Source organism: Gorilla gorilla, chromosome 9 (assembly GCF_029281585.2).
Source record: "Gorilla gorilla gorilla isolate KB3781 chromosome 9, NHGRI_mGorGor1-v2.1_pri, whole genome shotgun sequence".
In the NCBI taxonomy this organism is placed as follows: domain Eukaryota; kingdom Metazoa; phylum Chordata; class Mammalia; order Primates; family Hominidae; genus Gorilla; species Gorilla gorilla.
The window spans coordinates 123,144,633-123,166,759 of NC_073233.2; the positions used below are offsets into that span (position 1 = coordinate 123,144,633).

General features: G+C 39.1%; 1 protein-coding gene across 6 annotated transcripts in view; it reads right to left on the reverse strand.

The window, feature by feature from the left end:
* The window catches only part of CADM1 (cell adhesion molecule 1), a 328,172-nt gene that overhangs the window by 22,661 nt on the left and 283,384 nt on the right, over positions 1–22,127 (reverse strand). For 3 of the 6 annotated variants that reach the window (XM_031015945.3, XM_031015947.3, XM_031015944.3), the window contains exons 6-8: positions 18,992–19,091; positions 15,710–15,882; positions 10,684–10,764 (exon numbers count right to left, since the gene is read on the reverse strand). In XM_031015945.3, coding sequence (XP_030871805.1) covers positions 10,684–10,764; positions 15,710–15,882; positions 18,992–19,091 — 354 coding nt within the window. The remainder of the gene's footprint in view (positions 1–10,683; positions 10,765–15,709; positions 15,883–18,991; positions 19,092–22,127) is intronic. The other 3 variants (XM_031015946.3, XM_031015949.3, XM_031015948.3) reach the window with 1 other exon arrangement.

A 22,127-nucleotide genomic window follows, 5' to 3' on the forward strand; every position in this document is an offset into this window, starting at 1 on the left:
CTTGGGCTTCTTGACTGCCAGTTAGGCATCACTGAATCAATCACACTTTTAGGATCCTTTTACTGCTTATGCTCAGATGCCTGTAGATGAATAGACAGGTTTAAGTTTTCCATCCAGTGTATTATTTCAGCATAGTTTAGCCAGAAAGTTCAATTAACTGGGAGGCCATGGCAATGAACATGTTCAAGGTTTTCACAGATTAGTTTCTATACACACACACACACACACATACAAACACACACATCCATTCTTCACTCTAAAGCTCTTCATGTTAAAATCCAAGAGCAGAAGCCTTTCATGAAAACACCCAAGTTCACACAATCTGCCAAATGCCGCTTCTAATCATATGACATTCCAAAAATTTAAGTATCCAGCCATCCTTTCGCTCACAATTCAGAACCATGTTCACCATTCTGAGGGGCTGGGAGTCATGCTTTCATGGCTGGAGTAGGAGAGAGTGCAGTTTTTTGTTTTTTTCTTTTTCCATTGCTAGATGAACTTGCTGTGGAAGGAAATGTATTTTGTCTTTTTCTTCTATTTCTGATGCTGTTCAAGTTTTCTCCTTCTTCTACCAGGCTTCTAAGCCAAGCTTGCTGTACTTGCTCCTGTTCACAAGAAATTCCTCCAAGGAGCTCAAGGAATTTTCTCTTTATTTTTGGCTACAGGGGAAGTGGAATAAATATCTAACAAAATGCAGGGTGACATTCTTTTTCCAGAGTCATTTTATCACCACTCTTCTAGTCAACCTCATTCCAATGTCAACCCATCTGGCCATACTTTCATTTTGAGTTCTAAACTTCCCAGGCACATTCCTTCTACGACTCATTGCTGGCAAAAAGAAATGGTGAAACTGAGACAGGAGTTAGTTATCTCTAGTCAAATGGTGGTGGTTGAAGTAAGATTCTGGGTTAAACTGCAAGCAAGCAGTTCACTGTCCTTTTGTAGAATGCAGCTATTTAGCTGGTAATTGCTTTCATGAGCTGTGGAGACGCCAAAAGACTTTCTGATTCAACACAGGCAATGTTTAAATGCACTGGAACTTCATATGAAGCTTTTTTGGGGGGCAAATGAGCCTGGTGCTTCTGATGTATAAATGTGACACATGAATTCACACCGGCGTTCCCCTTCAGTTGGCATGCTTTCCAGAGGATCCTATACCATCAAAAATTAGATCCCTTCTAAGGAGCCAAAATTAACCAGAAGTCTGAAAGGCCAATGAAGCTTAATATTACTGATAGCTTAGTTTCTGATGAATAGATGAAGGAAAGAGAAACATACAATATACCGCATAAGAACAAAATACTTACAAGTCAAGTCTGCGTGCATAAAATAGCAGTAAAAAACAATAAACTGTACAGTTGAAACACACTCTGTCACAGATTCTCCTGACACAGATGACACATTTCCTTAGTTGAAACATCCAAGTGCAGCATTAGGTACTTTAAATTTGAGGGGCAGGATCAAATGCCCATTTGTACAGAAACATTTATATGCATGTTAATACATTTTATAGATAGGCATTGGCTCCTTTCCAAAATTACAAAAAAGCAATCAACACTCTGGCTCATTATTTTTGTAGTAGCTCTTCTAATATGCTTTCTTTTCTTTTCTTTTTTTTTTTTTTGAGATGGAGTTTCACTCTTGTTGCCCAGGCTGGAGTGCAATGGCGTGATCTTGGCTCACCGCAACCTCCGGTTCCTGCATTCAAGCGACTCTCCTGCCTCAGCCTCCCGAGTAGCTGGGATTACTGGCATGTGCCACCACGCCTGGCTAATTTTGTATTTTTAGTGGAGACGGGGCTTCTCCATGTTGGTCAGGCTGGTCTCAAACTCCAGACCTCAGGTGATCCACCGCCTCGGCCTCCCAAAGCGCTGGGATTACAGGCGTGAGGCACCCTGCCCGGCATAAGCTTTATTTTCACCAGGTAAATAATTAAGTACAAATGATAGAAGGGCGGGGGGTGGAGTAAAACCTAAGGGTTAGAGTCATCAAAAATAATATCAGCATTAACCAGTGACCCCAATTTACTGTCCTCCTACATCACAACATCATGTCAGCTTTAAGATGAAATTAAACCAAGTGAAGCTAGGCGTCTGCTCCTAGGTGAGTACTAGAAAATAAATGAAGGAAAATCCACAGTGCATCTTGCTTCCCCGTTCTGGGGATGGGAAATCCATCGACTGCACCCAAAAAGGGAGGAAAGGGGGATGTTGAGAAGAAAAAACACATTCTAAAATGGTTAACAGCAAACACATGTTCAAGTCAAACACACGATTACTGCAGCTGGAAATGGCAAAACCATCAGCAGCAACGGGGTAGGAGACTGCAGGAGAAACACAGGCTGGCTACAAAGTTCAGAGCAAGATTGATGGTGTGTCTGGGGAGTCGCTGACTCCATTTCTCTAAGAGCATCTGGTATGCTACTTGAACAGAGGTTATTTTCAAGTAAAGAATTAAGAAAACATTCTTTAGAAGTAACTTTGTGCTCCCTGCAGGAGACCACGATGACAGAATCTAATTCTCCTTCATAATTGCGTTATGACTTCATGCAGAAACCACAGACAACCTGGCTCTGAAGTGAGTGCAACTCTGTGAGGCAGGATTTATTAGGGTATCTTAATCAGAAAACTGGAGAAATGTGCAAACACATCCTGTGAATCAACTTGTGTGGTAACCATATTGTTGGGTAACATTCTAAGCGTAGAGGCAAAATGCAAATACTAAATTTCAATGTAAGTGATAAATGCTGTAATCAGCTTGAAAAATGAAAATGTCTAATTGCCCTAACAAAGCCTTTTTAAAATCTCATCTTGTTGCTGCCTTAAAAAAACAAAAAAAAATCTTTGAGCTAGCCCATGAGAAAAACAGGTCACAAAAAATTGAGCTGGACTTCTGGTGGTGTTGGGTTATACAGACATTTAAAAGGCCTAGCTGAGCTACTGTCTCTTATTTTAATTTTAATTACAAAGAGAGCAAATTTATTATACATTTGTATTATATGGCCAAGAAAAAACAATCCCGTCTTCTTGAAAACCCAGTAAGTGTGTACAGTCTTAACAGTCACTCTCTGGCTATTTTATGAGTACAGTCAAACAAGGTATCCAAAGAAGGGCCCAGCACTATTATTTGAAAGATGCACATTCTACTCAAAATTGACTTCTCTTCTTAGTCTCCTAGTCCTACAGTTTATCAGACCCCATCTTGAATAAATGAAACATCACATACATTTATTGTGGCAGTATATTTACAAAATAAAAAGCTCTGACAATGTGTGAAATTAGACACACTAGCAATTTAACTAAGCAGCAAAAAAAAAAAAAAAAAAAAATACTGCAGGACAGGCAGCTGGGCAATATTTAGTTGAAACAGTCATGTGTAAGCTCCACTGTGGCACATTCTAATCCTTTCATATGGATTCTTTCCAACTTAGAATTGTTCATTGAGTGTGACAGACTGGGGGTTTAAAACTAATCCATAAATTGGTCCATGGTCTCAAACACAATGGGTGCCATAAATGAAAATGAAAATCCTAGAACAAAATTAAATTTACAACCTTAAATATTTTTTCCCCCAATTGATCTGCGGTGCTCCTGCTTTACAATGCGCAGACTGCAAGCCTGCATTTTAGGGTGTGTTTGAGTAAGGTGTACATTAAAAAAATGCACGGTGTGATAACCCACAATCTACTCAAAACCAGAGCTTAATTGTAAAAAATTTAAATTCTCTCATTTTTGATTGTCATAAGCCTAAATGAAAGCATACTAAGCAGTTAGACATATTTTAATACAGTTTCTCCCAGTTTATTTTCTTAACTAAAGTCAATAAGAAGCCAATGGGTTTTCTTAATTGAATTCCCCTTCAGTTTGTGTTACGGAGGTGCTTTAAATCTAGACACTAGGGCAGGCAAGGAATTCCCCTGACAATTTTATTTTCATAGTTGTGCTGTGCTGGCCAATATATATTAAATATATGGTGGGTTTTTTTTTTTTTCTTCTCTTTCAAGTTATTTGAACTCGATCGAAAACAAAAATAACTGCTGGAAAATTAAACTCTGGAATTTATTTTCTCCTGGTTTCCTGGCTAATTTTCTTTCCATCTATGTTATGTTTTAATCAAACTCCCCTGTCTTAGGGATGGGAGAAGTGGATAGGAACAGAACGAAAACTAAAAGGCCAAAGTAGGAGAGACAGGATAAAGCTCTCTTTCTTGTTAAAGTCACCTCCCCTGTGAGTGAAGAGATTGTGTGCTACAGAACAGCAGCAACGGGGGATGATTTTTTTTTTTGGATAAGCAATTTCAAGTTTTGTTAAAAGCTTCTTCAGAATTGTTCACTAGTGCTGTTGTGCCCCTGAGATCTTTTCATTTGCAAACCAGATGTTCTGCAAAATAATAGGAATCTGTATAGTGGTTTCATTTAACAAGAAAAACAATTCCTATATCATGTAGTGTGTGAATGCTCAGTGGAAGGGGGTACAGAAAAGAGGAAGGCAGAGGGGAGGGAAGGAAAACACGAGGGTGTTGCCACGAGGGTAGTGATGGAGACAGGAAAGAGGCTCTCTATAAGTTGTAGAACATTTTTAAGTCTTGGCAAATTTTGTGTTAGATATGGGAGGGCTGGGTCCTTCCAGTCAAGTCTTTTATTTTTCACTACCAAGATAGCTGTAAACATCACTTTTTAATTCTGGGAAAGCTGTATTCACAGTATTACTTGTTTGCATTGTTGATAGGTCTTTAGTATGAAAACATGTCACATCTTTATCTCCAGGATTATTTTTAAAATAAAGAGCACAAAGTTATTGAAATTATGATAGAGGCATTAAAAACTTTTCCATTGGCATCACATTTCTCATTCATTTTTTAAAAAATATGGGGTCAGGTGGCCTCCATCACTGTAGTATTCAAGTCTTTTCTCATTCCCTCCTAAATCAGTATAGGTCAAAAGCTGGTTAGCTATGTTGTTATTTGTAACAGGTTTACAATTATCAGAAAAAAAAATGTAGACACTTAAGACAGTAGGAAGAAAAATGGACACACACTTTTTGGAGTAAAAACTTGAAAAGGTGGCTTATTATGTGAAAGGTGGCTCATGAGTATTTACTAGTGCTCCCAAAATATTCTTGTCACTAGGTATACTGGCATATCAATAACACTTGATGAATATTCAATAAATGCTGAATGAAAAATGATCTTAATGAAGTAGATGTCAACTCTAGAAAAAAAGGCAATTTAGTAAACATTCTAGGATGAAGATGTGTATCTCCTAGCAAGAGTGGCCTAATCTATGCCTGAAACATAAATACATGCAAAATAAACACACATTGAAGACAGACGCTTGAAGTAACATTGGACCTTCATGCGTAACTTCCAAAATGCCATCCTTTCTTATCCACATTTTGTCCCTTCTTTGATGGCACAGACCAAAGTCCACTGTGACACTCTCCTCAGCATCTGTGGCACCTTCTGCCTGTGCCACCGAATCACCCCAATTGTACAGTATCTCTTATTGGGTTCCAATGTGTGTAACCTGTTCTCGCAACCACATGATAAGGGGTTTAGGGAGTATTTTGTCTCCATAAGCACTAGCATCGTGCTGTACATATTATGGGCACTCAATATTTGTTGACTGCACAACTAAAAGCAGACCAACTCTTGAACCATGCAAATATCAATAGCAAAGAGTAGGAATCATTAGGCTAAGACCCTGGGGAATAGCCAGCTGTATTTGGAGGAAAGCTCTCTATCATCATTTAGATGGTCATGACATAGATTCAGTCTTAAGGACAGGTGTGCTTCTTTGCTTTGTACCTAAGGAACTAAAAACATGTGCTCTGGTGTGAAGTTTCCCCACTTGGGCATATTCTATACATATCACTGAAGGATAAAGGCTATACCCACCTTCTTTATTTATGTGATCCAATCCACATTACACATAACAAAAGCTTATGATTTCAGACTATGAAAGCCAAAAATAATAATGTGGGCCTGGGGGTAGGAATCATTTGCTACAAGCTATATTGGTTTTTGAGTACTTAGATACCAATAAGAAAAGCCTGGCTATTTTCTTTTCCTAGGAACACAAAATACTTAATTGGGTACGTACTTTTAAAAAGAGGAAAACTCATTTAGAAATGACCTACTTCATTCTTATGAAAGGATTTTTTAATGTGTTTCAGAATTTGGCCCTATAGCTATTCATTTCTTATTCTAAGGTGGTTTTAATTTTTTAATTTATGACAGTCACATGTCTACTGTGACCTCCAGGTTGAACTCCTCCCAGCCTGAATTTTCTCTGTAAGTTGCTAAGGGTATTTAAAAATGAGTGTGGAGTCCTTTCTATGATATTCCTCATCAAGCATCTAACTCAAGATGCAACCAGGTACAAACAAAACAACAGCCACGCTAACTAGGAAGGGAAACACAACATGCTTTCCTGAGATGATTACAGGAAAAAGTTTGATCCAACTGGAAGACAGGGGCTAATATTATCACCGAAATGGGTAAGTTTATGTACACCTAACACACAAAGTCAACTAATTACAAAGAAAGTTAAAAACAAGACAGAACAAACACTACCTACTCACTCACACTCCCCCACCTCCTCCCGCCACCCCAGCATGGCATCAGGGTTTTCTTCTATTCTAGTTTTTGACAGGAATCTGTGTGAAGGACTCTTACCCGGGGTAATGGCTGGCTCTCTCCACTTTTTCACAAAGGATTCCAGGGACAATTTAAATTATGCAATTTATGCTTCCACATGACAGCATATGTCTTCATGAATGAAACCACACGGACAATTTGACACAATAAAAAAAAGGAACAGGGGCTTGCCAATAGCAATAGTTGAAACAGAAATATATGGTCAGAATATCAATACACAGGAAAGAAAACAGACTCCAAGGAACCTCGTGGCAAATCATAGTGAGGCTCTGAATGGCCCCCAATCTAAAACTGTTTTATAGTTGGGAAAAAAATTTAATGGTACTATAATGGCTTAATGGTTTTAAAGCCACAACAAGTTGATACGGCAAGTTGACATCAAATACAGATGCTCCTTGACTTTCGATGGGGCTATGTCCCAATCAACCCACCCTAAGTTGAAAACATTGTAAGCTGGAAATCCATCTGAGACATCTAACCTACCAAACATCACAGCTTAGCACAGCCTCCCTTAAACATGCACAGGACACTTACATTAGCCTATAGTTGGGTAAAACCATCTAACACAAAGCCTATTTTATAAGGTGTTGAAGATCTTATGGAATTTATTGTATACTGTACTGAAAGTGAAAGGCTGTATGGGTACAGTTTCTGTTGAATACGTACTGCTTTTGGACCATCCTAAAGTCAAAAAATTGTAAGATGAACCATCATAAATCAGGGACTGTTTGTATTCCTTTCAGTACTTTAGAGACTACAAAAATTTCTCCCTAGATAAGGCCACACTTAGATGTGTGCCTTCACGTGTAACTCTCCAGACCTGCTCCGTGTAGGGTAAGCAGGAGGCAGAAAACGCCCTGTGCTCCCACCCATGAGGGGTATGATTCTGGGTGGGCAAAGCAGAGTCTGATTTGGCTTATAATTTTTCTCTCTGAAGGGTCTCCACGATGAAGCTTTAACATGTTTCAAGCAAGTCAGGTGACTCAGAACAGAATGCCAGTCTGCCTTCCTAACAAATGGAACAATTTGATTATCCTGGTTATGGAAGATAAAAGATAACACTGGAACACTTCCTTTCAGAGAAATCAGAAATCAACTACGACTTCTTGAGTTTAAAAATATTTTTTCTATTGCATGTGTACATTTTTTTTGTAATGAAACCCTGACCTAGGGAATGGGTTTCAGTTATTGCATTTGACTGGGAGAAAAGAAATAGATGACTGTGGACTTCTTCTTTTTTTTTTTTTTTTTTTAAGCTCAGGCTTTATGTTACTGTCACCGAATTTGGCTGCTGCAGCTTTTAAGGCTAATGGTGGCTGTAATGTACCAAACAGTGCAAGAGAGAAGAGGAGTGGAAATTAATTTAGCTATCCATTTGTCAGGATTCAGTCTGGAAGATTTTTTAGGAACTAATCTAAATCTAGGGGATAGCCTGGACCTTTAAAATGGGACACAGAATCATTCAGCTGCATAACCTTTAATCTGTTTGGAGAAAGGAGCAAATGTTAAATTCTACAAGTATACTTTCTGGGCAAGATAAATATATATAAGACTGCTTGTTAAGACACAGTAAGCTCCATTAAGGCAACGAATTCTACAATGTTGTGTTAGTAGCAATTTTAGTTTAACTACTCTTGGGTGTGCCAGTGAGATTCTGGGCATTCATTACCACAGATGTATTTTGTGTGCAGGGAGGACTCAACTGCTAACATCAAGAGGCTAAAGTGCATCTATGAGATCATCTTACATTACCTTGAGCTGAGAGGCCAGTAGCAGAGAGACAGAAGCAAAGACAAGTTTCTGTTAAAGGTACCTTTGATGTGGACAGAAATAGAGCATTGTTTATTTTTTAAATTTCCTCTTAAATGGAGTCTCTGCAGTCGGAACTGTGATAACAGTGAGTTGTAGCTGTTTGAGGACATAAGATTAGCTTTAGTCTGGAGTGAAGGATTAAGAGCTGTGAACTGAAGCGACTCTGCTGAGTTGCTGAGAGTGATTGTGAGGGGGGAGGAGTTCAGCGAGTGCTAAGAAAGGTCTTAAAAAAAAAAAAAGCATAAGCTAGTGAGAAGGCCAGCCGCAAATGAAAAGTGTTGTTCCATATAAAAGAGAAATGTGGTGTTTATATACCACGTGAATAAGGTCTCGACTGCCTTAAAATGTAAACCTGGATAGCTACCTAGCTGGCACCTTCTAGAATGAGTGGTAATAAATGCTGGCTCATACCTGGGCAAGTTCTGCGAAGATAACATAGACTGGTGATATATTTTCTTAAAGGGTTAATATATGTAGGGCAATGGAGAATTACGCAATATATTTTACACTAGTATCTAAAGGGCACTTCACAAGAGTACGAGTCTAATTTGGCTTACGAACTGGGTAGGAGGCAAGAAATGTGAAAAGGTAAAAACCTAGTTCTTAGTATGAAAAGTTGATAGCACGGTTACTCTGGAAATCAGAGTTAGGAAGAAGCATCTTTGATATGCTGGTGAATAGTATAGAAAATGGAAAGAATCAATTCACTAGGTCAACAAACTGAGTTTACTTAAGTTTACAGAAGGAAGTAACAAAGAGCCAAAACAGAAACACACACAGACAAGAATCTAGGAAGCAGCCTGGTTGGAGCTGAGTTTAGAGTGAGACATGAAAACCAACTGATGGATTTTCAGAGGATTTTAAATTAAGTGCTGGCACTGATGGTTTTGTAACCAATGCTGAGAAGCACTGGCTTCCTTAAGGGTTCTTTTTTCCACTGTAATGGGTAGAAAAGTGAAGAAAACTGAGATTAGACAATCTGTTGTATATTCTATCAACTGATGAGGCCTCCTCTTTCTTTGAACACTCTGAATTTTCATCATCTCTATCTTACTGACTCCCATGAAAATTGGAAATGTCTCTAGCATGTCAATGAAAAGGATAGCAATGATATCTAGGGTGTTAAAAGGAGCTGACCATGAAGGGTGGGGAGTCAAATACTCAGTGTTCATAAAGAAGTCCAGAGACAGGGGTGGGTACCAGGGCACACGGTTCAGATACCTTGCAGTCTCACCAGCTAACAAAATGCAGCAGAAAAGTTACTCTTTCAAGAGATATTTTTTTCTCACAGAATAATTACTTTCACATGTTTTTGTGGTAAGTCCCTGTAAACACAGGTTGGGAAGGCCTTATCTAGGGGAATCCTTCATGTCAAGTGGACATAGTGTGGCCAGAAGCTTTCCTACTTAGGTAGGCAGAAGAAACCCCATGGCTCCCAGACAAGCCACATCAAGCAGTATGAGAGAGCCACTGGATGCCAGGAAGGGCTGGATGGCATGCCACCTCCCTCAGTGACAGAAACAAGAGACAGTAAAACTCATGCTGAATAAGAGTTTCAGACAGTCCAAAAAGATAAAGCCGCAGAGTTAGAACCACAGTGGCTGCCTCTTCCACTCTTCCAATATGTGACCGAGGGCAGGGAGGGGCACACGAGTGCTCAGCATGGAAAAGACAGTGACTCCCTCTGATCTCTTGTGACTACCTAGGCAACACAAACAGGTAGTAACACTTGTCAGCGGGTACTCTCTGGAGCAGGAAGGATGACTATGCATTTAGTAGCATGGCCCAAATAGGCACATTGAAGTTAGGTGTGTATATTTTCCCTTACATGGACTGAGATGAAACTAAGACAGAGACAAGATTGAAAGCCACAGTACTTACCATTTCATCAAACATGTCTAAGCAGAAGCTATAGGCGTGTTCTCTAGTAGCCAGCTGCCATTTTCCCTAGCATTTTGCTTTGAATAGTGATGCTTAAAAAAAAATTCTTTTATGCATAAGCTGCAAAATATCTGACGTACTGTTAAATGCTGGGATGTTTCTGAGGTCCTTAAGATTCAACTTAAGAACATAGTATCTAATGTCGTTGGAGTTCCAAAATAAAGGAACAATTAAATTCCAAGGATTTAAAGGGAACTTTTCGGCTTCTTTTTATACATACCAGAAAGACAATATACATTCAGGACATTTTCAATGGTAATGAAGGTACCATACCTGTGATGATGGTAAGGATGGTGGTGGTGGTGGTGGTGGTGGTGGTGGTTGTTGTGGGAGGAGGGATAGTTGTGGGGGGATCTGGATAGAAAAAAAAAGGAAAATCAAACCCACAATGCTGAACACAACAATGACCAGTAATGACAAAACAAAGGCATGAGGACATTGAGATGTTTGTTTGATGGCTTCCCCCTTTAAAACCAAAAGTTCTTTCCCTGCAAGATTTATGTCTTGTAATTACATCCCAAAGCCTTAGTTGGAAGAGCTGAGAAAAGAAGAAAAGAGAATTTTCATTAATGAAGTGAATTAGGGATGAGGAGATGTGAAGAGAGGGGAGGAAAAATCAAAACATACAACACCCCTCTTCCCTACCAGATTTCAAAGGTGAGGTTAAATCAACTCAGTACCAAGAGGGTACAATGGTTGTTATTTCGTTTCAGCTTTTACAGATGGGAGGAAGGAGGAGGAGGAGGTGGTGCTGCTCTATTAGGGGGCTCATATCAGCCAAGGATGAGCGTGCCCCTGCACACTTGCTCTCTGTGACTGTTAACTTCATTATTCTCCATCAATACAACCCAGCAGGAAGTAAAACTACTTCTCTACTCATAATAAATACAAAGAAGAGAGAATGTCACCACTAAATATCAAGTTCCAGGCATGTGAGATTTTACTGAGATTTTATTCTTTAAAAGTCAATAAATTTTACAACTTATAAATATTAATAAGTTGCCTTTGCTCATATTAAAAGCTTGACCTAAGTAGACTACAGTGATAAAACTGAAAGAACGTTTTCCATCTTGTAAACAAGAGAACTAAATATAAATGAGACTCGACCTTCAAAGCCAGGAACCTGATAGGGAACCCTCTGTCAGATATTTGATATACTGTATATTCTTCTATCATCTCAAAAATTATTTGGAGACAAGGGAAGGGCAAATATGAAAGAGAAAAAAAAATTCTAAGCCCAAATGATCAAACTGAATGTGTTAATTGTCAGCAAGACTTTGAACTAAGCAATCATTCTGCTATAATAGAGCATAAGACGATTTGAAAGCTTTTGATTTTAAATTTTATCTAAAGCATGTCAACTTTTTCTCCCTGACACATCTGGTGTCCTTTTATCTTCAAGTGAGCTCTCAGATTGTCTAATTAATACATCAAAACTTTAATTATATACTGCACCTTTATTGGGTTTGGTGCAACTTCCCAAAAGTTTATAGAAATATTATTTTGGTGCTTGGTTGCAAAGTCTACTTAAAATGATTTCTACCATCGATCAACAATCTGAGCTTTTAATTTTCCTCACAAATTGCTTCTCTCACACAAACACACTTGGATGAAATTAACAGAGAAGAATCAACTGTTCTGTTCAATGGGAGGCTCCGTTCCTTTAAGATGGGGATACAAGCAGTTTACACTTTCATTTAAAGCAGCCTCACATGAGTCCAAAAAAGGATGTCTTTAAAAAAAATCTCATTCTCCTCCAAGAGGTAAAAATGGTTAAGTTAGTGATTTTAAACTACCTTTTTAAAAGAAAGGCAGAATGAGAAATGAGGTGATTCAGGCCATATGTTCAGTCTTGCTCCTTCACACTTTTTATGGAGGCCACAGGTAGGGAAGCATTTTGTGACCTGGAAACTCTTTTGGATGCACCTACACACCTGCTGCAGGTGGCAGCGTAGATATAAATGAACCAAGTGCACTGACCCCTGAGCCCAGCACTAAAGACGTCCCGCTCCCTCCACTACACAACTAAACTATATCCAGAGAGGTGCCTGCTGCCCAGCACAGGGTCAGTTAATGTGATTTTTCTGTTTTGCTTCAATTACTATATCTACTACTGAAAAGGAACATTTGTTCCTGGGAGATTTCCCCTGATATACTATAATCCTATTTCCTTTTTTTTTTTTTTTTTTTTTTTAGACGGAGTCTTCCTTTGTCGCCCAGGCTGGAGTGCAGTGGCATGATCTCAGCTCACTGCAATCTCCGCTTCCCGGGTTCAAGTAATTCTTCTGCCTCAGCCTCCCGAGTAGCTGGGACTACAGGCATGCACCACCACACCCGGCTAATTTTTGTATTTTTTTTTTTTTTTTAGTAGAGACGGGGTTTCACCATATTGGCCAGGCTGGTCTCAAACTCCTGACCTTGTGATCCACCCACCTCGGCCTCCCAAAGTGCTGAGATTACAGGTGTGAGCCACCACGCCCAGCCTATAATCCTATTTCTGCACCTATTCTAAAAGTGTTGACATAAAGTGTGTGATGTCCACAATACAATAAGAGTAGATCTGAAGGCGATTTGAAAATATGATTATGAACCAAGGGGTGGACCAGACTAATGAAGGCACAGACTTCAGAGAAAGGTCATCAGTCCCTCCCATTTTGTGCAAATCACACACTTTCAATTATCTTTATCACGACTGGGGCAACTGTTGTCCTTCACATCTGGCTAAAGTGACCTGAAAGAATTAGATTCCTTTAACAGGTAAAATAACCTCAGTGCTTAGATCATTTCTAGCAATAAGAGCAATGTGAGGCCACCACTTAAGAAAGTACAGAGTTGGAGTTAATGAGCTGTGCTTGACATGTAGAGGCTAAAAGAATAAAATCAATTGGGGCTCAGGCACTAACCAGCTAGATTCTTCACGTGTAGAATTTGCTTCTAGAGAGTTAAACTTTATGGGGGCTTGCTAACTTTTAGTTCATAAAATACTTCCAAAATTATGGTAGTAATACAACCAATCAGCTTTGGAAAGAAAACCTACAACACCTTCCCAAATTGCTAGAGTATTTTGTTAGTAGACTAGTAATACCTTAGGCTAATATTCTAATCTGTCATCCCAAGTATTGTTACTAGGACTGATTAGGGGAGGTAGGTAGTATATTACAGATCTAGCAAATCCCTAGACAAGGACAGGTGTACCATCTTGGATTAGGGAGACATGTGTATGTAGCTGTGTCTGCCTTTAACAGGTGGATCCCTATATTTCTTGGTTTTCAAATAATGCACTCTGGCCCAGACAGTTAATTCTAAAAGGATCATCCCATATTGAAGGGGATTGTTCTACTGGAAAGCAGTGAGAATAAGAGAATATACAAAGAAAGACATACTCTGTTGTGGACTTTAGAGCCAAAGTATTTTGGTTCTAAAACACATTTAGAAACCCGGTGAAGTTGGGGAAAACTGTACAACCTTTCTGAACTTCAGTTTATCATCTGTAAAATGGGATCGTGATAATGCCTGCCTCCTGGTGTTATTGTGGAGATTAAAGGAGACCATGCTTGGAAAATCGTTACCATAGGGCATGGAATAAAGTGAGCACTAAATAAATGCTAGCTATAAACTACTATCCAAAATTATTCAAATATATCTGTCCATCAAACCCACAAAATGTTTCCTCTCTTGAAATGTAGGGGCAGTAAGTACAATAAATCAAAACTGTTTATCCAGATAACTTAGTGTACTGAATCAAGGATGCACATAACAGACTAATGGAAATTTGTCACTGCTTTTTATAATCTGCAGTTTGTAAAGAGCTGGACTGAAAGCCAGTAAACCCGGGCAACAGCAATGTCGGGGACTCCCATGAGGCGCAGGCCCTTGTGTGAAGAGAGCACATGCAGAAAAAGGGAGGAATGTACTTTTCACCCCCACCCAACAGTCTGTGGAAAGAGGTGGCTCTGCATATTGCCAGCTGAAAACGGGCCATGCTGTGTCCCCTCTCACCTACATAGAAAAGCTGTTTGCTTCACATGGATTTCCTTAACTACTGGGAGAATTAATGTTATTATGTGTGAACAGACATAATACAACCACGGACAACATTGGTAGTGCGTAAAGATAAAACATACTTCAGAAGTCTACAAATAAGGTGATTAGATGTGATCTTTTAATTTTGCATTATGCTAGGAAAAAAACCTCAGGTATAGGCTAAGGATTATATTTTAATATCCATGAAGATATGGTGTAAAGCATGCTTCTATTTGATTAAAAAGACTGCCACTCCTATTTTCTTCATAAGCAAAGTACCCTGGTTCTAAGACACTGTGGTGTGGATATTTCATAGGTATAATTTATGTGTATCTAAACATTTATTCATATATACTTATACTTGGATTATTTACACTGGTAACATCAAGAAAAAAATGCCCCCTTCACACACACACATTCAAATATTTATAACACATTGAAATGCCGATGCCTCTGGTTACTCATTCTTTGTCCTGTCAGTTCATGGCTATTTTTTGGCATATGAGGCTTCAATTGAACAGAAGACACTTAATTTGATATTATAAAACTAGAGAGGAGGTGCACATCTCAACTAAATAGAAAATATTCACCATTTGCAAAATCAACAGTAAGTTATAAACAGGAAGTAAGTTTAAGATGCCTGAAATGTAGTAGATGCTCAATAAATATCTGTTGACTAGAGAATAAAATTCATGATGTTTTAATAATCCTGTAAAATGATATTAAAAAAAGACACATTTTTTAAAAAAGCTTTTGTTCTGAAGCAGTAGCTACAGGTGGTTCATGTAGCTACAAGGGACCTTGTATTTGTTCTGAGTATTTACTGGCTTACAACATCTTTTGGAATTAATAGCTTCATGCTGAAAATAGAATAGTTCTGCTCATCAAAGCAGGAGAAAGCTAGCCCAGGTATCATAGTAAAATACCACTGGGAATAAACTTTCTGAGCTGAAAAGCTGCTAATTGGTAAGGTTGAATGTTTCAGGCATTGCTTCTAACATAATCTCCATGGCTTGTGCCTGAGGACACAGCTTTCCTTCTCAGCATGACCAAAGACTGTGATCTAGTAGAAACACCCACGATTAGAGGGAGAGAAGAAAAGTCACTATCCCAGGTGGAGACACTAGGGTCCACCTCAGGCCAGGCTTCTTTAAGTTCTAGAAGGAAACCAACTGGTTTTTGATTTTCAACTTGACCAAAAGCTTTGAGAGTAAATCACAAGTAGCAGCTCCATGTGACTGACTCTAGTAGAAGAGCATTTTATCTTCTCACGTACCGTATACATACAGCATATAATCCGAGTGAGCTTTCCCCACTATGTTTGAAGCTTCACAGCGGTATGTACCATTATCTGTTTTGTTTAGGTTATTGATGAACAGGTTGGGCCCAGACAGTACGGCGTGTTGAGGCATTTCATCATCGACTCTCACCCAAGTTACCATCACAGGCCTGCAGGGGGAAGGGGAGGAAGACAAGTCACATTATCATTTCCCACTGCATCAAACTGCTCACCCACATGCAGGGTGACACAATTAATGAGGACCTACTGGAGATATTTTAAGTTCACAGAATTACAACTGTGAAGTCTCCAAAAATCTGTTTGGTATACAATTTTTTTCTTTTAAACATGATCAGGTGTTGAAAAACTTTGAACAGACCACAAGCAGGAGTCTCATTATTTCCAATTCATCTTCGACAAATCAACAAATAAAACAGTGTGCCTATTTTTATGCCCTGCTGTGTGGTTTCACACCAACTCAGGCAGGACAGAGCTCACCCATTGTTAACATCTCATTAATTAGGAAAGAAATCAAGTTCTTGGCTAGTGATACATGCATTCATCTGATGGTTACTAACACACCAAGACTTGTTTAGAAGCCTCTTGTGATATTTAAATGGATTTTGAGTTTCACCAAAAGGAATGGACTCTTATATCTGAATAGTGCTTTTCTTGGGCCTCTGTTTGAAAAAACCACCTTTGATTCTGGAAAGATGTAATCATTTCCTCTTCCCTTTAACCCCTCCCCATAACCTGCATCCCCCTACCCAGAATGCCACCCCTGTCTCTGATGCCCTAGTCCACCATGTCTATCTGTTCCTTGGCAAATTGCCTTCTTTACTGGCTCTCCAAGGCCTGCATATTGTGAGAACTTTCCCTGTGTGTGCACCTGCAGTTCCCCAAGCTCGTGGGTAGGGCTCTCAGGCTAATCACCATGGCATGCATTCCACATGGATCCCTTAGGGCCCAGGGCATTTGCTCATCAGAGACAAGTTTGTTTTAGTGATTTAAAGTGCCACATTTGTATCCATCAGGAAAAAGCAAATTTCATAAGATTTGCCAAAGCTAAAAATGCATACACACCAAGTATCTTTTGAAAACTTCCATTCTTCAAGGCACTTCCCTCAACCTCCTATGAAGTTGAGGCCACATTTAGAATTGTGCCTGAAAACTTTCATTTTGAAGAAAGGACAACAGAGATCCAGCACACAAGTGACTTCCTTCCAGTTCCTACAGCTGCCTCTAGGAGCAGCGACACGACAAGAGACCCATGCTTAATGATGAACGGATCCTCAAGTTGGCCCTGTCAAGTAGCATTCCAATTTTCAAATGGGATGTGAAGTTACAATTTTTCTTTAATTACACATGGGTTTGTCATCACAACCCAGTAAATTATTTAAAAATTAGTACTGCATATGTCCTCCTTGTAGGCAATGGCAAATGGGCCTGCCTGGCAATCAGACCTAATGTCCTGCTGCTTGACAGCTGAAACAATCAGTAGGGGTAACTGCTGAGAATATTCACAACATTTAATGGCAAGTTAAATTACCATTTTTATTGTATGCAATTTCTTGAGAAAATAAATAGGTAATATGCTAGAAGGGGTAGCAGTAGAGTAATGTGAGCTTGCTCATACAACCATATACTGGTTCCTATTTGAAAGGAACAAACAAATCCCTTCTCTGGCATAGATGTCCTGAAGGAAACATGTAATTTACTGTCCCCATGGCACATTCAATTGAACGCAGTACCTTCTTCAGGGGAAAAATACAAAAACAAAGTATAGGTTAGCAAGCCATAGACTGTAACTGTGGTTAATGTGGCCGAGCACGGGTATTGCAAGCGGCAAGAGGCCTCTGAGAATTTTTTTTTCTTACTCCATTGGATTATTTTGGAATAAAGCTGCTAATTAGGGAATAATTCAAACTGTTTACAAAAAGAAAGATCTGAATCTTTGGCAGTGCTCAAAAGAGAAAAAGATCACTCTGCTGAAGCTCGAAGCATTCAAAACCAAATAACTTGGAAACACCAGAGGGAAAGTGAAACAGAACCAAGACCACTTTCCAGCTCCTAAAGGTCATTTAAAACTCCACACGGTTAGCACAGAGGGAAGGAAATTCCAGCACGTGGAGAGGTAAGTGCAAAGATAGGGAGGGTTGAAATGAGAAGAGAGAACCAACAGCAGGCAGAGCCCCCTTTGGCTTTCTGGTCTCTTGTCATAGATCATTCCTTAGTTAAAGTAGGGAGGCTTCTTTCCAGAGATTTCTGGGGAAGCTTTGTTAAGATGCTCTGAATTCTTTATATGAAAACTGTGATGACGGTGGCTAGCAAAACTCTTTCAGGGAAAAAAAAAATCATACTACGGGGACAGCAGAGGGAGCTCAATGCTGTTTTTTGTTGGGTACCACTAAAGTTTGAGCGTCCTTAATCCCAACATTGACCTATTATTCCATTTCATGAATCCTCAACTTGTTTTTTTCTTTCCCCTGCTAAGGAACAGTTAAAAACAATCTTTACTAGAAACACTAAAGAAGTGTCCCCTGCCCAGTAAGTAAACTGAATAATAGTTAAAATGGTACCACTGTGTGGCTTTTTTTCTTGTATTAGTGATGATATATGTAGTTCCTCAAATTCACTTTGGATCATTTCACAGGGCAACTCAAGTGGCTCCTTTATACTTTCAATAAAATAAGAGTCTTAGTTGTTTCTTCTTTTTCTCTTATGAAGTGGCATATATATCCTCCTTAAGAAAAGTTCCTGAGCTTTTCCTTACTAACAAAAATATTTCTGGGAGTCAAGTATGAATGACACTTTCCTTTGAGGGAAGAAGATGCAAAATTAAAGGTAGGGCAAATTCATTCGCCTACAGCTGGCCCTAAACATAGCAGCTTAATGTAAGTCTTAAAACCATCTTTCTAGAAGCTTAGACATTAACACAAAAGGTGGCAGATATATCATTAGATTGTAGGGACACCAATAATTTATTAGGATTATTTTTTTGTGTGTGAGAGAAAATAGTCCTGACAATCATGTTGATAATAATAAAATAGAATTAGCTGAGATTTCAATCTTAGCAGGCATTTAATTTTTCTCCCAGTCCTGACCATTAAGAACTATGGATATTTATTTCCACTCTCACTGAATATTCTTTAGTTCCTGAAAAACCATCCATCCTTTACAGCAGGAGACAGGTGACAGGCCAAGGACTGGTGAATGCACGTCTGTGTTGTGACATTTACTGCGCATGACCCTCTGCCAACTTTGGCCTTCAGAACTTACTGGGGCTTCCCGATGGCTTCACATGTTAACTCAAGCGCGTCCCCTTCCCGGGTTAGGCCTTGTAGAGGATAAGTCATCTGAATGTGCACTTGAGGCTTATCTGTGTGACAAACACACAAAGTATAATGTTTAGCAAATGATATCATCAGGCAAAATCAGACTCACACACTGCCTCAAAACCACAGTACCAGCACTTACTCTCTCCCATCTGATGCCTTCAGTAACACCCTTCTAATTAGTTGGTAATCCTGGCATTTGCTCAAATTAAATTGACTAATAACTCTAAGGAGCGAACCGCAAATAGATAAGAGATTCATAAGCCAACTGCGCCACATCAAACATTTCCTGTGAAATACATTTTGTTACACTGAAGTTTATCTCCAAACTCACTCAAGCTAAAGGAAACTCATTTGCCTTCACGCTGAGGTGAAGCCATAGATATCTGTGGTGCTCAGAATTGATACATTTTATCATATCATATATTACTATGTGACAATATGTTGTGACACTGCATGTTAATAAATTTGCCTCTTCTATGTTCTTGTTTTCAAATGAGAAAGGCAGACCGAATGACTTTAAGAAAAAACAACTGGGATATTTTGGGAGCCCTCCCAGTGAAAACTCTGACATCTCAGTGTAAACATTAAAAAGAAAAAATACTGACATTTACTCAGCATCTACTCCCCTAGGAACCATCACTGGGGGTAGAATAAGCCTAGTTTTAGGGATGGGAACTCTGGTACCCACAGACTGAAGTAGCTCATCCAAGATCACAGAGAGAGAGACAGCCCCATAAGTGTATGTTGGGATAGATTTCTGATCCATAAGTGCATTTCCAATGGCAATCCATAATTAAAGCCAGGTATAGCTTCCTAATGCAGTGAGGTACTTAGGAAGGAGATATAAGTATTCTTATTTCCACCAGCTACTTAAAACTGTATTTGTCAGTGTGGGGATATGGCTATGAGAGCTGAATAATGGGAGGTTCAGGGAATAGGGAGGGAAGCTACAGAAGTTGGAATTAACATAGATACACATACAAATACATTAACAAATAAAACCTGAATGGAATTAGGAGATTGTTTTTTTCAGTGCTGAACTAACAAGCTATTAATCCCTAAATCGGTTTTCTCATTTAATTCTGTGGCTCTGTAAATGCATATTTTTGGAAATGTACCCAAGAGTAATAAATGTGAGAGGGCAAGACATCGGTTGGCTGAAAGGTCAAAACAATTACCATAGTTTTACTTTCTCAGACAATCATACCACCTAAACAACACCCCCTTGGCCTTTTACAAGCTGTGGTTAGCTCATTGACATTCATCCTATGGAATAAGGGAGAAGATAGAAATATTACGGCAAGGCTCAACCAATCTCATCTTGTACACAGCTATATAAGCTGCACAAGGAAGTCCTCACTAGAGATAGCTGCTTTCTAGATGCATTATTAGAGTCTCTTTCCTATCACAAATCTTTCTCTCATGTCCCTAAAAATTACATGGCATTCAAAACCTTTTAAGAGAGCCCCCTTGTTCACCCACCAGTGTGAACTGCATACTGAGAATTGGTAGTGCTTTCTGAGAAGCTAAGTCTCTTGCCAGAGAACGTAAAGTTAACAAGCCCAGAAGCTCCAGCTGACCCTTGCAAGTTACACAGTTCTATTCTTGGACACGTTGGCAAAGAAACTGTTTAAGAGCAAAATGGTGTTGAGGTTTCCAGATACTGATAACTGGGTTGGGAAGGTAGTCATTAAAGAAAAGCAGAAATGCTTGTAAAGGATAAACAGGATGACCTTGAACCAGCACTGGGTAGTTCAAGAGCTCCTGGGCACCCCCTTTTAGAGACAGAGGACACATGTTAGGCTAACTACAACTGCTGGGCATCAGGTGTGGGTTTATTGTTTGTGGTCGTGTAACACACACACACTAGTTAGTGAAGTTTAGTTTTTAAAAAAGATACAAAAAAAATGAAAGAAGAAGGTTATGACACTGGACACACAGAAAACAGAAGACCTGCTACCTCACAGTTCATACCCAGAAACAGCAGCACTTACTAGAGTTCCTAGTTAGGGGACCTCTATCATTCTTACCCATGAGCCTTCTGGGTGAGGCTAAATTTAAAGCCCAAAATTTGGGCTGAAACGTAACATCTGCTTATAGGTTAATCTCTGATCTACAGAAAGGCTACATTTTTCATGCACTGCTGACTTTGGCCATTAATTAAGAAGAAGCAGAATGCTTGCTGGCCTATGTGGAAGGATTTTGTTTTTCTTCTTTTTTCCTTAATGTAATTTACAAGCAAACAGAGAGGGCATATTTTTCAGCATAGTGCACTAAGGATTTTACATGCTCAACTTCCATCAATAATAAAGACAGTGTTGAAAAACTTAATCCACCCTGCTTCTTCAGTACCACTGAGTTTTAGTTAAATGCTTTTTTATGTTCCTAATGAGCTGTTTATCAGTTGTCAATTATTCACATAAATTAGGAAGAACGAGCTAAGGATTTGTTATACCCAAAATTTATTTTAAAAACCATTTACTAAATCATAAAAAATACACCTTCAGTTTTGATAACTGATTTTCCCAATTTACTCTTTAAGTTCTGGAGAAACATCTACTATCTACTTATGGCTACAGCTGCCACAGTTACCGTAATAGCTGGCTGAAAAGGTAAGCGTTAGTCTTGCCTGCATTACACAGAAAAATGTTCCCCTCTGTTGACACATGCAGTATTTATAGGCATATTATCTGACCACGGGCAGATGAGCTATCCTCTCGCCCAGTCTAGGAATCAAATATTATAGAAGGTCTATGTGCCGAGATCTATCCCTGGGTGATGGAAACTTAAAAATAAATTCTGTTCCCCTTCCTTTGTCCTGAAAGAGAAACTTAAGTGTTCTCAACAGGTGGAATAGAAACCCTGGGATTCCACTGGCGCCTCTAGAACTAAGGGACATTAAATTTTCCATTGAAGAGCCTAACTACGATATGAATATGTCAAAATACCGAACAATCCAGATGGCTGACTGAATAGCCCAGAGCTCATCATTTATATTTTAATTATGTTCATAAATCAAATGTTATAACCCACCAAACCTTTTCTGAAACAGAACCAGCCTCCAAGATTTATTTTTA